Here is a 19,791-nt window from a genome sequence, read left to right on the forward strand (position 1 = left end):
AAAAGAAAAAAACAAGAAAGAAAAAAAATCAAGCTTGCTCCTGCCTTCTCTCTGTCCGGAACACTCTGGCCCCGATCTTTCCATGGCAGGCTTCCTCTTGTCCTTCAGGGTCCCCTCTTGGGACCTGCCAGTGTTTCTCAACTAAGCTTTTTTTTTCTTTTTAAAAAATATTTATTTATTTATTTATTTTGGCTGCTCTGGGTCTTAGTTGTGGCATGTGGGCTTCTTAGTTGCCGCATGCATGTGGGATCTAGTTCCCTGATCAGGGGGGATCAAACCTGGGCCTCCTGCATTGGAAGCTCGGCGTCTTACCCACTGGACCACCAGGGAAGTCCCTCAACTAAGCTTGTGTGAATTTATTCTACGCACAAGCATGTGTGCAAAATGACACTGGTCTAAGTTTTTTGCAGCACTGACTGGAATAGCAAGACTGCTGACAACCCAGTGGGGGAGCCTCATTAAATAAGTCACGGCACAGGCATGAAATGGAATACTATGTGGTGGTGAAGAAGAGGTGAGGATGTCTTTTATAAACTGATCTGGAATATTCTCCAAATCCTTCTTTAAAACAGAGTAGATATGCTTCCATTTGTGTGATATAGGGGAGGAGGTGAAAATATTTATGTATTTGTTTGTATATAAAATATCTCTGGAATGGGAAATTGAAAGATTGGTTGTCTCCAGAAAGGGAAAGCTGGGTGGCTAGGGGCAGGAGTCAAACTTTTCGTGCATATCCTTTTTTTCCTAAACAGCTTTATTGAGGGAATTCCCTGGTGATCCAGTGGTTAAGACTCCGTGCTTCCAATGCAGGGGACGTAGGTTCGATCCCTGGTTGGGGAACTAGATTCTGCATGCCCCGTGGCCAAAAAAAAAAAAACCCCCAAAACCAAAAAACAGTCTTATTGGGACTTCCTAGGTGGCGCAGTGGTTAAGAATCTGCCTGCCAATGCAGGGGACACGGGTTTGATCCCTGCCCCGTGAAGATACCACATGCTGCAGAGCAACTAAGCCCGTGCACCACAGCTACTGAGCCTGTGCTCTAGAGCCCATGAGTCACAACTATTGAGCCCATGTGCCACAACTACTGAAGCCCACGTGCCTAGAGCCCATGTTCTGCAACAAGAGAGGCCATCACAATGAGGAGCCCATGCACCACAATGAAGAGTAGCCCCCACTCGCTGCAACTAGAGAAAGCCTGTGTGCAGCAACTAAGACCCAATGCAGCCAATAAAATAAACAAATTTATTAAAAAAAAAACCAAAAAACCCCTCAGCTTTATTGAGATAACAGTTAACATACCATATAATTCACCAATATAAAGTGTATAATTTCAGAGGGTTTTAGTATAATTAGTGGTTTTTTTGTGATCTTGCAATCACCACTACAGTCTTAGAAGATATTCACCACCTCAGAAAGAACTGTACCTATGAACAGTTACTCCCTATTCCTCCTCGAAACTCCCCACCAACCCCAAGCAACCACTAATCTACCTTCTATCTCTACGGACTTGCATATTCTGGCCATTTCATTTAAATGCAGTCATAAAATATGTGGCCTTTTATGTCTGGCTTCGTTCACTTAGCCTAATGTTTTCAAGTTTTATCCATGTTGTAGCATGTATTAATACTTCATCCCTTTTTATGGCTGAATAATATAGTCCATTGTTTGGATAGACCACAGTTTACTTATCTGCTTCTCAGCTGATGGACATGTGGGTTCTTTTACTTTTGGCTACCTGTGTATCCTTCTATATCTCTTAGATTTTGAACCATGTGAAAGTACTAATATTATTTATTCAAAATAAATATACAAGTTTAAAAAATAACCAAAAGGTCACCTCCTTTAAGGAGCCTTCCTATCACTGCTGGCATGCTGCCCCATCTGATATGCTTTTTTTAAAATGATTTTTAAAAATATATTTATTTGTTATTTATCTGCTATTTATTTACTTATTTAATTTTTGGCTGCGTTTGTCTTAGCTGTGGCACTCGGTATCTTCATTGAGGTGCATGGGCTCTTTGTTGTCACATGTGGGCTTCTCTCTCTAGTTGTGGTGCACAGGCTCCAGAGCGCGTGGGCTGTGTAGTCTGCAGCACGCAGGCTCTCTAGTTGAGGGCTCAGTAGTTGTGGTGTGCGGGTTTAGTTGTCCAGCGGCATGTGGGATCCTAGTTCCCTGACCAGGGATCAAACCCGCATCCCCTGCATTGGAAGGCTGATTCTTTACCACTGGACCACCAGGGAAGTCCCTGATATGCTTCTTATTTTGTCTGCCTCCTTCCACCAAAACTTGAGTTCCATTAGAGCAGGGACTGCATCTGGCTTGTTCACCATTGTACCCCTGTGCATAGAACCACGCCATAGAGGGCAAGGGCTCAGTAAATATTTTTTAAGTTAACACCTACTATTTTTATCCCAATTCTACTGGAGAGGAAACATAAGTAGAGAGGCTAAGTAACCAGTTCAAAGTCACAGTGATTGAGCTGAGATTTTACCCACATTCTTTGGCAGTACATCCTCGACTCACATCTTGGGCCTAAGTGGGTCTAGGTGGGGCCGTGGCATCTGTATTTTTAAAAATTTTAACTGGTGATTCTGATGCAGGGTGAGGGGTAAAAATTCCTACTCTATTAGGCAAAAGAATTAGAAAATGAAGAACCTTGGCTGTCATCTGACAATTACTTACAAATTAAGAAATAATGAAATTATTAAGGCAAGATGCATGGAAACTACAGTGCTGGGGGTAGCAGAGACCAGATGAACGTGGCCACGGGTTGCGGAGGAGGCTTACTTGGAGGTCCTCCTCGGACAGGAGGATGATGCTGGACAGGTCTTCTTTCAGCTGCCTGGCCACGTTCTTCCACTTCACCCCTGCCCCGCTGTCTGTTTCATCTCTATCAAAGGACTCTTGGGCGATCCAAGCCGTACCGCCATCTGACACATGGGAGAAAATGCCAGTCAGAGGAACCTGAAGTGCTGTTTTCACTTCCTCCCCCAACTCAGACCTCGAGGCTGTCAGCACATCCTTCTGACGGACTACTTAGAATAATTTCGATGGTGAAGGAAGCACCTTTTCTCAGGGATTCATGGGAAAGCCAGCCCCACCTAGGGCCTTAATTTTCCCTCTTGTTCCATCTTCCATTTATTTCCGTGTGAAGCTGCTCTGAATTCTTTTACAGAAAGAAGCTACGTAAACCCAACGTATGGTCATGCACACCCAGGAAACCATCACACTTCCCTTTAGGTTAGTTTTTGTGTCTCTGGGTGTGTTCTGTTTCTGTATCCAAAAACATTCGTCCTCACCAGAACTTCTCCTGGGCTTGGGGATGGGTCTTATCCTTGACTGGAGGAGCTGCAGCTACTGTTGGCTGTCCCTCGGGCCTGAGTACAAAGGTGGCTGGGAAAGCCATTGCTGAAGGGTGACTTCCTCACTTTAGTGGCCTAGGGACTTTCCTTAAGACACTTTTTTAGCTCTTTGATCCTTGCCTGTCAATATCAGTTCCCTTTGTATTTCCAGTGAGGGTGAAGCTAATAATGGCGATAGGTTAATATTTACTTATCTTACTGTGTACCCGGTAAGCTCTAAATGCTATCAATGCCTCGCAACTGGGAATGATTTTGCCCCACCCCGCCCCCAGCAGACATTTGACAATGTCTAGAGGCATTTTTTGTTGTCACGATGAGGGTTAGGAGATGCTACTGGCACCTAGTAGGTAAAGGCCAGTGATGCTGCTAAACTCCTACAAGGCATAGGACAGCACCCCCACGACAAAGAATTCTCCGGCCCAAAATGTCAACAATATTGTCGAGAAACCCTGGCTTGATTTGTACTAATATTTTTTTTAATAGTTATTTATTTAGGCTGCACTGGCTCTTAGTTGCAGCATGTGGGATCTAGTTCCCTGACCAGGGATTGAACCAGGGATCGAACCTGGGCCCCATGCATTGGGAGCACGGAGTCTTACCCACCGGGCCACCAGGGAAGTCCCTGTGCTATGGTCTAGCATCCTTACAACAACCCTAGGAGACAGATATTGTAATTATTATCTCAATAAGGGGCTGAGACATTCGATGATTTGCTCAAGGTCCCATGGCTAGTAAAGAGCAGAGCCAGGATTCAGACCAGACAGCCTGACTCCACCTGCGGTACAGATCTCTCTGCCTTGCTGGATTTCAGTTGCTGTTGGTCCGTGAGTTATTCGAGAACCGAACCCGTCTCATTCATCTTCATCCCCAGACGCACCACCACTCTGGCATATAGAAGGTGCTCAGTAAACGTTTGCTGCATAAACACTTAACCAGCCAGCCAAACAGCAACCAGCTGCCTGTGCAGTAAAATGAATCATGATGGATGGTATACTGTGTATACGGCCAGCAGTTCTTACCTGAATTGTTGTACGTCCACTTCTCATTCCCAGCCAATGCCACAAACTTAGTATTGGCAGGAAGACACAGGAAGTAATCATCATCATCCACTATGGTGCCATCCTCTGCCAGGACCAGGGTGACTGGTGCCAGGGACTTGTCAATGGCCAGAATGTCACAAGCTGAGAGGGACAGAATGCTCGGTAATTGACAAGTATCCACAGGGAAATTACATCTGTCCTTGGACTCTCAATATTTATGCTCCAAGCCTAGAAAAATCCCTGGTAGGTAATAAGAACTGTAATGATGACCACTAATACTAACACAACACTTGCCATGTGCCTGGTATCGTACTAAGTGCTTTTCATAGACATCATTTAATTTCGTAACAATCCTGTAAGGTAGATACTATTGTTACTCCCATTTTTACAGATGTCAAATCCAAGGCTTGGAGAGGTTAAGTAACTTGCCCAAGGTCACACAGTAAGTGGCAGAGCTGGCATTTAAACCCACACAGTCTGGCTCTTGAGAATGTTTTTCTTCCAGCTACTCTATACCCACATCAGGAGGCACTTCAATCTTCACTTGGAGGAACAACAAACCAAAGTCTGATTTTGATTCCTTGAGAACAATCAGTCTTTCATTCATTTCCTCAGTGGTCTACTCAAATTCTCCTATGTGTCAAATGTCAAAAAGAAAAAAAAATTTTTAAAAGAAAAGAATACTTTATATTCTTGCAGTTATCTTTCTTTGCAGTCTTACTAACCTATAGGAAAGTAGAAGAGAAGCAGAAGGCAGAAATTTGTAACAGTAGCTTTTCACCTTTATGACCACTGGGCTAGAGGCTTTGTCCAGGGCAGGTCCGTGCCATCCCATTTAGTGATGGCAATGCCTAAAATGCTAATGGGACTAGAGTAGGCAGAGAAGTAGCCAAAAGGCTACAAATATCGCTGGGCAATGTTATCTTCCACCTAAATAGAACAGTGAGCCTTGTACAGGCTGAGCTCCAGAAATACAAGCACTCACACAAGCCTCTGTGCCAAATACATCCAGCCACTGCACTGAAGGGGCACTAAAACTTAAGTACCTTCATGCCAAGAAAAAATATGTAAACACTTATATGGCAAAAGCCATGTCACTAAAGCATTTAGAGTGCTTGGCTGTCCCTGCGTCTCTGAAAGATGTCAGTCTGATATCTGCTGAGCTTGGTGACTGGGAGGAAGCACTGAAGCCGCTGATACACACCTCCACTACAACGCCGGGGGATGCCGCACATGTTTAACCTACAGAACTTCTCTGGGTAAACAGTTTATTGCTACAGGCTAGTAACTTGTAAGTCATCTGAATACTTCATCTTCTTGGAAAACCCCAAGAATCCTGTTAAGCTGGGCTGTAAATATATCCACTTTGCCTATGAGAAAACCGGGGATGGAGAGATGGTTAAGTGCAAGGTCAGGCAGGTAGTAACAGTACGGGGCTCAGAAATTTGGCAGCTAGGTCACTCACAACAAACATTCCATGTGTGGACCTCCGGGATGGTCGGCAGCAGCTCCCTCTTTACCGCACAGGTACCTGCTAGAGCTGACGGTGGAAACCCGCCCCCACCCCGCCGTAGGGTCAGCTGGGGGCCCCAGTACCACCTTAGGGAGCCGGAGTGGCAGAAATACACTGGGCTGGTTTTGATCCAAAATCTGAGTCATCTGAGGCAAGACACCGAAGCAGAGTCTGTCTTCATTCGCATATTGTTTCCCGTCTGCCCTTCCACCGTATGAATCTCACACAAGATAAACTAAGTTAAACCTCCTGTAAACGCCTTGAAACTAAGTCGCTATACGCACGTGAGTCATCTCTGTTCCAAGGCTCCACTGGAGAGACAAGAAGCCCCATGTCGCCTTTCCTGACCCCGCCTTACCCCGCTGGCCATCCTCACCCTGCCCCGGGTCGCTTCAGCCCAGGCCCCGGCCACCCAAGCCCTCGCCCCCGTCCCGTGCCAACCCTTGCTCCTCAGTTCCTCGAGGCAGGAGGCCGCCACTCCGTGCTGTTCCCGGCTGTGGTTGCGGCGCAGCAGACACTGCTTCAGAGCCCGGATCTCGCCGGGTTCTGGAACCCCAGAGGCGCGGGGCACCTCCATCCTCTTCGGGGTTTTTACCTGACCAACTCGCGGAAGTCACGGAGGCTCAGCGCTGGAGTCCTCCCCGACGCCACTCCCCGCGGCATGCCGGGAGGTGTAGTTCTCTCCTGCAAATCACTCCTGGGACCAAGGCACGCCGGGAGATATAGTTCCAGTTGCAGCTAATCACCTGCGGCCCTGGGGGCATGCCGGGAGCTGCAGTCTGTGGGTGCAAAGCCGACTTAGGTCGCGGAATTCAGGCACCGAGGTGTTTTGTTTTCGTTTTTGTTTTTTCGTTTTTGTTTTTTTCTACCTTATATTAAGGAGTTGCATTCGCGTGTTCAAAATGAGGTCAATAGGGATTTATTTTGCATTATGAAGGACACGCCCTTGAATTGTTAGAGCACTCCTTTCTGTATATATAGATGCATGATGTTAATACTTACATAAAGCAGTGTCATTGTACTGTTTTTCCTTTCCCACCTGAAAAGATCTATAAAATGTCCCAAACTTCACGCCGATCTGAAGGAAGTCAGTTTTAATAATTGATGAGTGTAGTTTTCAGTCTTGCTAAAAACATAGCAGAGAAGCTTAAGATACTCGCAGATTTCCACTTTTTCGATTCCGTGCTTTAGCTCTGCAAATTGGGTTGGGACCTCGGGACGAAATGCTTAAATAACTAGATTAAACATTAAGGTCTCCAAGAAATCGGAGAGAAAAGGGGAAATGCGAACCACATCACTGTTGAGATTGTCCAGATGCTGCTTAAGAATATATTTTTCTTTGTTCTAATACTGCTACTTATGGAAAAGTCTGTGTTTTTCACTCCTGAAAAAAAAACATTTAAGATTAAAATAATAATTTAAAAATTTTCAAAAAGTTTCCTTGCTTAAAAAGGGGGCATTTTATATAAATAAGGAATAATTATCATCCAGTATTCGTTCAGGGTCAATCTCATATTTTGTTCATTAAAGGAAATCAGATATTGTAAGAAAAAGACATTGAAAACAGTGTTTGGTAGGAGGAATTGTTAACTGAGGCAATCCTTTTGAATACACCATCATTGATCAAAACACAGCTGCAATATAACTGACTGATAGTTCTAATGTATGCAACCCTTTCGCATAATTTCACAATTAGCTTAAAATTTAGCAACCGCTATTAAGTAATGACGGTTCATAGAAGCTCCTCCTCTCCAAAAAGCCCCTCTTCTGAGTTCTCCTAATAGACCTGTATACTGTTATGAGACTCCTAGCTCCAAGATGTTCTAATTGCGTGTGTGTGTATTTGGCCTAGACTTGAGAGCAGGGGTTGAGTCTTGGCTTTTTTTATTTCTCGTGCCTACCGAAGTGCCTGGCAAATAGTAGGTACCAAGGAAATGGTACTGAACTGAACCATCAATTAATTGATTTCCAAGTTTCTTCACATTAATTTATTAAATACTTAGCGTGCCTCTACATGTGCCCAAGGCACTGTGAAAATGGACAGAGATTTAATTCAATAAGTATAATACACATATAAGCATGCAAAAAGGACAGACATCGTGCAAGCTGGAAAGCAGAGATCTAGTAGAAACAGCGCCCTGGACGTGGGAGTTCCCCTCTCCTCCCGGAGTGGCCCCCATCGACAGTTCAGTTCCGGCTACTTTAGTCTGGGCGAGAGAGCGAGCGCGAGGGCGCTTGGGAGACGCCTCGCCCAGCGGCGATAGATTAGTCAAGCCTCAGAAAGATGGCGTCCTCGGAGCAGGCAGAGCAGCCGAGCCAGGTGAGGGGAGTGGGCTTGCCGCACCGTAGTGGCGGGGACCCCGGCTGGCGGGGGCGGCGCTCGGCGGGTGGCGGGGAGCCGAGTGGGGACCCTGAGCCTCGGAAGGCGGGGGCCCGGACCTCTTGCCTCCTCCGGGGCCCCGCCCCTCCCCAGGTCCTCGCCGCCCGGCCCCTTCCCCGGTGACCCCTCTTTGACCATGTTCCGGAGCTGGGGCTCGGGGGCGCCCGAGGGCCCCCACTTCCCGCCTGCCGGTTCCTCGGGTCCCACTGGTGCTTGGCCAGGACGGTGGCGGGACCCTTGAGAAGCCCCCCAGCCTTGAGCTGTGAGGGCCTCTGCTTGGGGAGAGGGGAGAGAGGCTGTATCATTCTCGGCCCTTCCCTCCCGGGAGCGGCCTGACTCCATCAGGGGTCCCGCTGGCCCCGCAGCCTCAGCCTCCCGGGTTGCCCGGCTGCCAGCCTCTTCCGTCTTTAGTCACCTTTGCGCTTTTCCTGCCAAGTTGGAGGGTGGGAAATGTACTTGGACCCTCTCCGTGCGTTGGTAGGAAGGGGACTCCCTGTAAACAACAGACGCCCCCGAGCTTTTGGCTGGTGATTCGTCTTTGCTGCCCAGAGTTTGGTTTTCTCGGCCAAGGGCTCTAGCTTTTCAGCCACAGATTCAGCCCAGTCCCACTCTAGTCAGGGCACCGTGAGGACCAGTGCTCAGGCCTGTACGTCTGCTGTCAGGAAGCAGTGGATGATGAGGCCTCCGAAGGCGTTTGTAGTCCAGAGGTGGGGTGGGCTGGGGTGAGGAGGATGGGATAAGCGGTGCACTGCAATTACTGTGTGCTGTCATGCCGAGGACAAATTACGCTTATTATCTCGTTTAATGCTCATTACAACCTTTATGAAGTACAGGCTATTAAGAGCCATTTTGCAGGGTCTGTAAGTGCCCCGAATCATGTGCCTGATTAAGCCTGGATTTGTACCCGGCTGTGTGTGACTCCACTAGGTAGCCCTGCATGTTTAAGTTTAGTTAGGATTAGACAGAGGAAGAAGAAAATGGTTTCAACCTGGACCTTATCACTCATCTGTCACCTCCTTGAAACACCTGTGGACTTTTCAGCGGCCTACTGGTAGTTCACTTCCTTCCTTGGCAGAAGAATACCACTTAGTGTTTCTTATTACTCTTTTATTCTTCATGATAATTCTGTTACAGGAATTGCACTTAGAGGAGTTGTGTGTTCCCCAGATCAGCTTCCGTTAGCAGAGCGAATGATTCAGAGAGATGTCTGGATTGTAAAATGTGGGAAATAACTAGGGCTGACTCTGGTCTTCTCACTGTTGGAAATTCTGGAGTGTGGGGAGTGTGGTGGGGGGGTGCTCTCCTCCTTTTTACCTTAACCCACTTAGCTTGCTGAAATGCTGAGGCTCCTCAGAATCTGGGCTTCTCTGAACTGTTACATGTGTGAAGTGCCCACAGGCTGGGATTAAAGGATATCAGGACATGTAATTTGCCAGTGCTGTGAAGGTTACTAAAAATTCTGCCACTTGGAGCCTATGTAGTGCCCAAGGATTCCTTTGGTTCTGGGAATTGTCCTCTCTGTACATGTGAAAGGGATCTAAGGTCCTTAAGGGGGCTTGGCCAGCACTTGTTTGATTTTCAACTCTGCTTCTCCTTTGCCCTGCTTTCCAAAGCGGGTAGAGATGGGATTGCATCAGAAAATGCTGGCAGCCTGGGGAAAAACTTGAATGCTTCACACCAAATTCTGTCACTGACAATAAGCTGCAAATGCACACATTTTAAGTGAACCAACTCTCTTTAGCAGTTGCTTCTTATTTCATTTTCTAGTCCTGATCAATGGGTTTCCCATTTCTCCAGTAAAGCAGAGTGGAACTGAAAGAACTGTTGGATATTTTCCCCAAACCTGGTTTGTGTGTGAGAGGAATGCATCGCACCGGTGGGGCTGAGCCAGTATTCTGTCTCTCATAGAAAGTTTGTTATTTGGCCTTGTGACATCAGTCTCTCATTTCTAAAGATTAAGGGTAAATAAGCAACACTTTCTTTGAAAGGCAGTGTAGAGCAGTGCTTAAAAGTATGAGCTCCGAAGCCATTCTAGCCACTGGACTAGAATGCTAGCCCCACTACTTACCAGCTGCGTGATCTTGGACAAGTTACTTAACTTCTCTGGCCTTAGTTTCCCTATCTGTAAAATAGGAATAATACTAGTGCCTATCTCATAGCATTGCTCTAAGGATTAACTGAATTAATTTATTTTAGAACAGTTCCTGATTTAGTGTATTATCTATTATTATTCCATTCCACAAACTCTGGAGTTTCACTCACAAACCATCTAAGCCTTTCCTCAATCCCTATTAAAACAATTTTGGGGGGTATGAAATTTCATATGTTGACCACCAGGCCACTAAAGTTGCTCTTTTATTTGCTCAGAAGTAATTTCCTTGAAATTTAAAGGAATACCCCTGAATGCTGGTGTTTATCCTAGCTGTCATTTGTGCCTTTTAGATTTCAGTGATATACTTTCTTTTTCATAATGGTATAGTGTTTTTAGTCTGTCTTCAAAACAGTCTGTTGGAATTGCATTTGTTGCTTGTTCAGTTTACTCCACATTACTCTTTTTTGTATGGCTAATCTCTTATCAAAGTCCTTCTAGTCTGTACACATTATGGTCCACAGGAACGGGAAATGTTTTCCCCAGTTTTGTACTTTTCCACCAGCTTTTCTGTCTTTAGGAAGAGCAGAGGCATAGTTCAATCTGATTGTTTAATGGTGGTTGAATATTGAGAATTATTACAGAACATAGATTTCAAATCTGTTCAGGTTCACTGGCTCTAATAAATTTTGGACTGAGAAAACACAGAGGCAGGGAAGGGAGAAGAGTACAGCAAAGACATTATGGAGTGGAAGAGCATGGCCTTGTATCCTGACAGACTTTGGTTTGAATTCCAGCACTTACTTACTATTGGACTTGTCACTCCACCTCTCTGAACCTCAGTTTTCTACTCTGTAAAATGGGATTAATAGTAATTACCCTAGAGAGTTGCTTTGAGTATTGACTGAAGTCACAGATGTTTAGAGTAGGTGGTGTATATTAAGTGCTCAGTGAACGTTGGTTTTCTTCTCTAAGTATGCAGTTTTGGAAGATTATTGAACTCTTGAATAACAGTAGTTCAGGCAAGATATTTTGCCCCTCACTCTTTATTTTGAAAAGTTTCCAACCTATAGAAAAGTTGAAAGAATAATACAGAGAACTCCTGTAAAACTCCCATAAAAACTTCAGCAAGAAACACTGTTTACATTTTGCTGAATTAGCTTTATCTCAGTCTTTATATATATATATATATATTTTTTTTTGAAGGATTTGATAGTAAGCTACAGATATCATGGTATTTCATCCTAGAATACTTTACCTTGTCTCTCATAAGAGTAACGTTATTGTCCTATGTAACTATAATACCATTATCACACAAGCAGTTTGGTATTGATAAAATATTATTTACTAATACAGACCACATTCAAAATTTTCCAGTTAAAAAAAAAATCCAGATCCAGTGAAGAAATAGGGAGTGCATTGATTTGTCTCTTTAGTATGCTTTAATTTAGAATGACTCCCTAGCCTTTAAATTTTTTTAAAAACTTTTTACTGGTGTTTAACGTACACCCAGAAAGTACCCCAATTATGTGTCTAGGTTGGTGAATTTTCACAGTGAACACACATTTGTGTAACCAGTACTCAGACCAAGAAATCAAGCATTACTGGCATCTCAGAAGCCTCCTTGGCGTCCCTCCTGTTACTATCCAGTCCCCCAAAAGGTTGCCCCTATCCTGACTTAAAATCCGTAGATGAATAGCTTTTTGAGTGACAAAGTCTTTGTGGCCAAAAGCTTTACTGTGGCATTCCAATGGATGTGTTGTGGTCAGTTTTGACAGATGTCTGTACCTATGTAACCACCACCACAATCAAGATGAAAACAATTCCAGTATCCCTGAATGTTCCCTTACCCTGCTTCCCAGTAAATCCTAGCCTTTGGCCTCAGGAAATCGGAACTGCTTTTTAGTCACTATTGATTATATTTGTCTCTCCCAGAAGTACATATGAATGTATTCATAATGTATACATCCTTTTGTGTTTCACTTTTGCTCATAATAATGTTTGTGAAATTTGTATCGTTGTGTCTCAGTAATTCATTACTTTTTATTAGTGTGTGGTGTTCCATTGTATGGCTAGCTGTACCACAGTTTGTTGATCTGTTCACCACTTGGACATTTGGGTTATATTAATTACCTATTGTGTGACAGTGTTATAAATTTAGCCGCTTAATGCAGCACACTTTTATTGTCTCACAGTGTATGTGGGTCAGGAGTCAGCACACAGTTTAGCTGAATCTCACAAGGCAGCAATCAAGGTGTCTGCCAGGACTGTGATTTCATGGGAGTCTTGACTGGGGAAGGATCTGCTTCCTAGCTCATGTGGTTGTTGAGGGCATTTAGTTCCTTATGGACTGCAGACTGAGGACCTCATTTTGTTACTGGCTGTTACCCAGGGGCCTCTCTCAGTTTCTTGCCACATGGGTCTTCCCAGGTTGGCCACTTGCTTCCTCAAAGGCAAATGGACATTACAGTTTTACATATTGTAACCACATACATGTAATTGCATGCGTTCTGTCACTGTTAGCATACTCTATTGGCCAGAAGCAAGTCACAGTTCCCGCCCACACTCAAGGGGACAACACAAGGGCATAAATACCAGGAGGTGGGGATCATGGGAGTCGCCTTGGAGTCTCTTCCCCACATGGTTGGCTCTAGTCTGGGGCTACTATAAATATTCAAGTGTTTGTGAAGACATATGTTTTCATTTTTCTTGGTGAAGACCTGTGAGTGTAATTCCTGGGTCACATGTTAAGTGTATGCTTAGTTCTGTTAATAAATAGCTCATGTGTTTTGCAAAGTTGTGCTATTTTTCATTCCACCAGCAGTGGAATGAAACATCCACACATCCCCCACATCCATATCAACACTTCGTATTGTCTGTCTGTTTTAATTTTAGCTGTTCTAGTGAATATTTAGTGGTATCTCATTGTGGTTTTAATTTGCGTTTCTGTGATGACCAATAACATTAAGCATCTCTTTTCATGTGCTTATTGGTAAAGACTGAGGTTAATTTTTTTCCCCCATGGATATCAGTTGTTCCAGTATCATTTGTTGAACAGATTATCCTTTCTCCATTGAATTAGCTTGCCATCTTTGTCAAAAAAAGGAAAGTATATAATCGGCCAGTTTCTGGACTCTCTTCTGTTCCATTTATGTATATGTTTCTCCTAATGCAAATGAAATACAGTTGACTCTTGAACAACACGAGTTTGAACTGCATGGGTCCACTTGTACTTGGATTTCTTTTTCAATAAATGCATATTACAGCACTACACAATTCGTGGTTGATTGAATCCATAGACGCAGAGTGCTAACTGTAAAGTTATATGTGGATTTTTGACTGTGTGGAGTCAACTTTTATTTTTAATTTGCTGAGTTTTTTTTTTTTTATTGTGTGTTTTGACTGTTGTCAGGTGCTCTTTTTTCTGTCTGTTGAGTTGATTCTGTTGTTTTCCTCCTTTATTCTGTTAACATGGTGATTCATGTTGATTGATTTTTCAAATGTTAAACCAGTCTTGCATTTATTGGATAAATTCCACTTGATCATGATGTATCACCCTTTTTATATAATGATGGATTTGATTTGGCAATATTTTGTTAAGGATTTTACATCTATGTTTACGAGGGATATTGATTTATAGTTTGTGTGTGTGTGAAATCTATGTCTGGTTTTGTTGTCAAGGTAATGCTGGTCTATGAGAATCAGTTGGGAATTTTTACCTTTTTCTTTTCTTTTTTTTTGGCCATGCCGTGCAGCTTACGGGATCTCAGTTCCCAGACCAGGGACTGAATCCAGGCCACGGCAGTGAATGCCCAGAACCCTAACCACTAGGCAACCAGGGAACTCCCTGACATTTTTTTTTTGTACTTTCTGAAATAGTTTGTATGAGACTGCTTTTATTTTTTTTTCTTAAATGTTTGATAGAATTCACCAGTGAAGCCATCTGGGCCTAGAGTTTCCTTTTAAATTTTTAGTTGTGAATTTAATTTCTTTTTAAATTAAGTGTTTTAAAATTATGTTTTAAATTATTTAATTATATATTTAAAAAACAGGGACTTCCTAGGTGGCACAGTGGTTGAGAATCTGCCTGCCAATGAAGGGGACATGGGTTCGATCCCTGCTCCAAGAAGATCCCACATGCCATGGAGCAACTAAGCCCGTGCACCGTGTGTAGCAACGAAGACCCAATGCAGCCAATAAATAAATAAATTTATAAAAAAAATAGATATAAAGTTATTAAGCTTTTCTGTTTTTTTTCTAGGGTCAGCTTTGGCATATTGTTGTGTCTCAGGGAATTTGCTGTCATTTCAGTTGTCAAATTTGTTTTTAAGGTTTTTTACAATATTCCCCTATCTCTTAAATGTTTATAAAATATGCTGAGATGTCCCCTTTTTCATTCCTGATATTGGAAATTACTGTCTTTTTTAATTGATCAGTCTGGCTACAGATTTATCAATCTTAGTATTGTTTAGAAAACCTGTTTTTATTTCATTAATTTTCCTCTGTTGTTTGTAAGTTTTATTTTTTTATTTTATTATTATTATTATTATTATTTAAACATTTATTTACGTATTTGTCTGTGCCGGGTCTTAGTTGCAGCATGCAGGATCTTTGTTGAGGCATGCGGGATCCCTTTTAGTTGTGGCATGTGGGCTCTAGTTCCCTGACCAGGGATCGAACCCGGGCCTCCTGCATTGGGAGCACAGTCTTAACCACTGGACCACTAGGGAAGTCCCTGTTGTTTGTAAGTTTTAAATTTTATTTCTTTCTGCTTACTATGAGTTTCATTTGTTCTTATTTTTCTAGCTTTTTTTCTAAAGTCACTAAAACTGTGAACTTCCTTCTAAGCACAGCTTTAGTTGCATTCCACAAATTTGGATGTGTTTTCATTTTCGTTCAGTTCAGAATATTTTCTTATTTCCCCTGTAATTTCTTCTTTGACCCACAGATTATTTAGAAGTCTGTTTAATTTCCAAACATTTGAGATTTTTCCATATTTTTTCCTGTGATTTCTAGTTTAATCCTGTTGGATCAGAGAACATATTCTGTATAATTTCAGGTCTTATAAATTTACTGTATGATCTGTCTTGATGAATTTTTCTTACGAACTTGAAAATACATTTTACCCTGAATAATATAGGTTTGAACTGTGCACGTCCACTTAAAAGTTATTTTTAATAAATACATTCTTCAGTACTACACTATTTGCAGTTGGTCAAATCTGTGGATGGGGAACCTTGGATACGGAGGGCCAACTATAAAGTTATACGTGGGGGGTTTTTACTACGTGGGGGTTGCCGCCCCTCACTCCCTTGTTCTGCTGCTGTTGGGTGAAGTGTTCTGCAAATGTCATTGGGCCATGTTGGCTGATAATCATATTTAGGTCTTCCGTATCCTTACTGACTTTTTGATTAAAGTGAGAAGATTATTAAAGTTCCCAACTATAACTGTAGGTTTGTCTTTTTATCTTTTAAATTCGGTCTGATTTACTTTCTGTGTTTTGAAACTATTATTGTGTGCATACTTATACAGGATTATGATGTCTTCTTGATTGACTCTTTTATTTTGGAAATGCCCTTGTTTATCATCGGTAATATGTTAGTTTGAAGCTGTCTGAGATTAATACTGCCACTACAGTTTTCTTATGATTAGTGTTTGCATGGTATATCATTTTCCATCCTTTGGCTTTGTAGCTATGTGTGTCTTTTTGTTTAAAGTGGGTTCTCATATGCAGTATACAGCTCGGTCTTGCATTTTCTCCTCACCCAGTCTGACAGTCTCTGCCTTTTAATTGGAGTGTTTCATACACTCAAGGTAAATATAAATGTGGTTGGGTTTAAATCTATCTTGCAGTTTGTTTTCATCTCTTCTTTGTTCCCTCTTTTTTAGTCTTTGGATTAAATTATCTTTAGGATTTCATTTTATCTCTACTGTTGATTTAGCTGTACCTCTACTTTTTTTTTTAAACTAATTAATGATTGCTCTAAGGTTTACAGTATGTTACTTTGTTATCACAGCCTACTTTGAAATATTATACTAATTCACATATAATGGGAGAACCTAAAAACAGTATGGTTCTGTTTCCCCTTTTATCCATTATACTGTGTGTCATAGATTTTATTGCTACATATGTCATAAACCTCACAGTACATTTTAAATTAGTTTTTCTTTTTTTCTTTTTGGCTGCATTTGGTCTTTGTTGCTGCATACGGGCTCTCGCTAGTTGCGGCGAGCAGGGGCTACTCTTCATTGCGGTATGTGGGCTTCTCATTGAAGTGGCTTCTCGTTGCAGAGCAAGGGCTGTAGGTGTGCGGGCTTCAGTAGTTGCAGCACATGGGCTCAGTAGTTGTGGCTCTCAGGCTTAGTTGCTGCTTGGCATGTGGGATCTTCCGAGACCAGGGGTTGAACCCGTGTGCCCTGCATTGGCAGGCGGATTCTTAACCACTGCGCCACCAGGGAAGTCCCGTAAATTATTTTTTTTAATAAAAATATGTTTAAAATATCTTTTATTTTCACTAACATATTGACCATTTCTAGCATTCTTCTTTCATGTAGATCAAGTTTCCACTCAGTGTTGTTTTTCTTCTGCTTGAAGAAGTTCTTTTAACATTTCTCATGGTACAAGTATACTGTTGACAAATTCTCCCAGCTTTTTTTTTCTTTCCAAAAAGTCTTTTTTGAAAAATAGTTTTGAAAGATATTTGTATTCATCTTAAAAAAAAATTTATTTATTTATTGGCTCTGTTGGGTCTTCGTTGCCGCATGCAGGCTTTCTCTAGTTGCAGCAAGCTGGGGCTACTCTTCATTGTGGTGCATGGGCTTCTCATTGTGGTGGCTTCTCTTGTTGTGAGCGCTTGGGCTTCAGTAGTTGTGGCACATGGGCTCCATAGTTGTGGCTCACGGGCTCTAGAGCACAGGCTTAATAGTTGTGGCGCACGGGCTTAGTTGCTCCTCGGCATGTGGGATCTTCCTGGGTTAGGGCTCGAACCCATGTCCCCTGCATTGGCAGGTGGCTTCTTAACCCCTGCACCACCTAGGAAGTCCCCCCGTATTCATTTTTGAAAGATATTTTCATTGGCTATAGAATTCTAAGTTGACAGTTGTGTAGTTTCCCCCCATCCCCGCCTCCTGTGGGCATTTTAAAGATACTATTTTTTTTTTGAAATGCCAGATGGCAGAGTTTTATGTTTTTTACTTTACTTTTTATTATTTTTAACACAAACACAATGCACACGACCTGTCTATTCATTTTCTTTGCTGTGCAGCCTGGTGTTGGGATTGGTGACTGATGGCCCCGGGGCAGCTCTTTCCACAGTGGACTTGAGTTCTTGGAGTAATCTCAGCACAGTAAGATTTGTTTCACATCAGCAGCACTTCAAGCTCTTTTAAGTTGTGGACCAGGAACTTCTAGAAGCCACTGGGCAGCATGAGCTTTGTTTTCTTGTTGCTCTTGTAACCAGCGTTGGGGATCAAGATCTGGCCCTTGAATTTCCTGCGCACCCTGTTGTCAGTGCCTCTGGGTTTCTGCCAGTTCTGCTTAAGTTTGACATATCGGTCTGACTTGTGGGGGTTGAACTTCTTCGTCCTCTTTTTGACGATCTTGAGCTTCACAAGGGATCTGAGGGCGGCCATGACAGCCGTGCTATGGAAGAGCTGAAGATGCTGTCCATTGTGTTTTTTTGGTTTGCACAGTTGCTGATCAGAAGTCTGAAGTCATTCTTAATCTTGATTAATTTTTTTCTGGCTGCTTATAGAGTTTTCCCCTTTTCGTGAATTTTTAGAATTTGATTGTGGTGTACCTTAGTATGTTTTTGTGTTTTTTCTGCTTGGAGTGTGTTGAGCTTCTTGAATCTGTGAGTTTGTAGTTTTCATCAAACTTGGAAATTTTTCAGCCATTATTTCTTCAAGTATTTCTCCTTTTTTGGTCTTTTTTCCCCCTCTCTATGCTTCATTTTGGTCAGTTTCTGTTCCTATGTTTTCAAGTGTACTTACTTTTTTTCCTGCAGTATCTAACCTATTGTCATTATTATTCAGTGAAATTTTTATTTCAGATGTGTTTTTTCATCTCTAGAAGTTTTGCTTTCTTTTTATACCTCACATCTCTCTCCTTACTATGATCATGTTTTCCTTTAAGTTTTTTTTTAAATATATTGAGGTTTACTTGGCATACAACATTATATTAATTTCAGCTGTACAACATTTGATATTTGTATTTTTTTAATTGAGTTAAATTCTTTTTTAATTTAAAAAAATTTTACTTTTGGCTGCATTGGGTCTTCATTGCTGTGTGCGGGCTTTCTCTAGTTGCAGCAGGTGGGGGCTACTTTTCGCTGTGGTGCACGGGCTTCTCATTGCGGTGGCTTCTCTTGTGGAGCATGCACTCTAGGTGTGCGGGCTTCAATAGTTGCGGTGCGTGGGCTCAGTAGTTGTGGCACATGGGCTTAGTTGCTCCACGTCATGTGGGATCTTCCCAGACCAGGGATCAAACCTGTGTCCCTAGGATTGGCAGATGGATTCTTAACCACTGTGCCACCAGGAAAGTCCTGAGTTAAATTCTTGAATAAAGTTATAACACCTGTCTTAATGCTCTTGTTTGCTAATTATTTTAATTTTTCATATGATAGGTCACAGTTTCCTGCTTCTTGACGTATGTTGGGATTTTTGATTAGGCGCTTGGTGCTGTGAATTTTACATCCTTGAGGGTCTGGATTGTGACTTTAAATAGTGTTGCGTTTTGTTCTGGTGGGTAGTTAAGTTACTTTTGCTTCATTTTGATTCTTTCAAGTCCTAATCTAGGGTTACTTCTATCCTAGGGGTGATATGACCCTCCTACCAAGGAGTGGCCCTTCCAGGTCTCTACCGAATGCCCTGGTTGAGCAGGGAGGACGTTCCACTCTGGTGCTTGGGACTCATGAGACCTCTGGGCACTGTTCAGCTTTCAGCATCTTCATCACTCTTTTTTCAGTCTTGTGGAGTTTCATTCTATGCATGTACAAATTTTAATATTCAGCATAGACTTAAGGAAACCTCTTTGCAGATTTCTGGAGCTCTCTTTCTGCATAGCTCCCTCCTCTCTGGAAGTCTGTGCTGCAACTTTCAGCGGATTTAGCCTCCCTGAACTCCAGTCTGTTTCCTCAACTCAGTGAGACTGCTGTGTTCTGCTGGGACCTCTCGTGCTGCGGCCCCCCCCCCCCCCCCACCAGTCTTAGGAATCACAGTCCTATGTTGCCTGCTGTCCAGTGTCTACAAACAGTGGTGTCATTTATTTTGTTTAGTTTTCTAGTTGTTTACATTGGGAGGGTAAACCTGGTCCCTGTTCCTCCATCATAGAGCAGAGTCTGTTGGTTGATCTTGAGCAGAAGAATGACAACTTCCATGATCTCATCTCATCCTGAATGTGGGGTGG

At 42.7% G+C, this 19,791-nt stretch overlaps 2 protein-coding genes and 1 pseudogene across 7 annotated transcripts in view; 1 reads left to right on the plus strand and 2 right to left on the minus strand.

The window, feature by feature from the left end:
• DFFA (DNA fragmentation factor subunit alpha) overlaps nucleotides 1-6,562 on the minus strand; it is a 20,998-nt gene extending 14,436 nt beyond the window's left edge. The window contains exons 1-4 of one of the 5 annotated variants that reach the window (XM_057696083.1): nucleotides 6,358-6,490; nucleotides 5,608-5,773; nucleotides 4,383-4,544; nucleotides 2,789-2,931 (exon numbers count right to left, since the gene is read on the minus strand). In XM_057696083.1, coding sequence (XP_057552066.1) covers nucleotides 2,789-2,931; nucleotides 4,383-4,544; nucleotides 5,608-5,638 — 336 coding nt within the window. In that variant the 5' untranslated portion in view covers nucleotides 5,639-5,773; nucleotides 6,358-6,490. The other 4 variants (XM_057696082.1, XM_057696084.1, XM_057696081.1 and 1 more) reach the window with 4 other exon arrangements.
• A 1,597-nt stretch (nucleotides 6,563-8,159) lies between these two features.
• The window catches only part of PEX14 (peroxisomal biogenesis factor 14), a 130,039-nt gene continuing 118,407 nt past the window's right edge, over nucleotides 8,160-19,791 (plus strand). Inside the window, exon 1 of one of the 2 annotated variants that reach the window (XM_057696115.1) lies at nucleotides 8,160-8,236. In XM_057696115.1, the coding sequence (XP_057552098.1) occupies nucleotides 8,201-8,236 (36 nt within the window). In that variant the 5' untranslated portion in view covers nucleotides 8,160-8,200. The remainder of the gene's footprint in view (nucleotides 8,237-19,791) is intronic. The other variant, XM_057696122.1, reaches the window with a different exon arrangement.
• On the minus strand, nucleotides 17,627-18,017 carry LOC130829721 (60S ribosomal protein L32-like; annotated as a pseudogene).

This window comes from Hippopotamus amphibius, chromosome 1 (assembly GCF_030028045.1).
Source record: "Hippopotamus amphibius kiboko isolate mHipAmp2 chromosome 1, mHipAmp2.hap2, whole genome shotgun sequence".
In the NCBI taxonomy this organism is placed as follows: Eukaryota; Metazoa; Chordata; class Mammalia; order Artiodactyla; family Hippopotamidae; genus Hippopotamus; species Hippopotamus amphibius.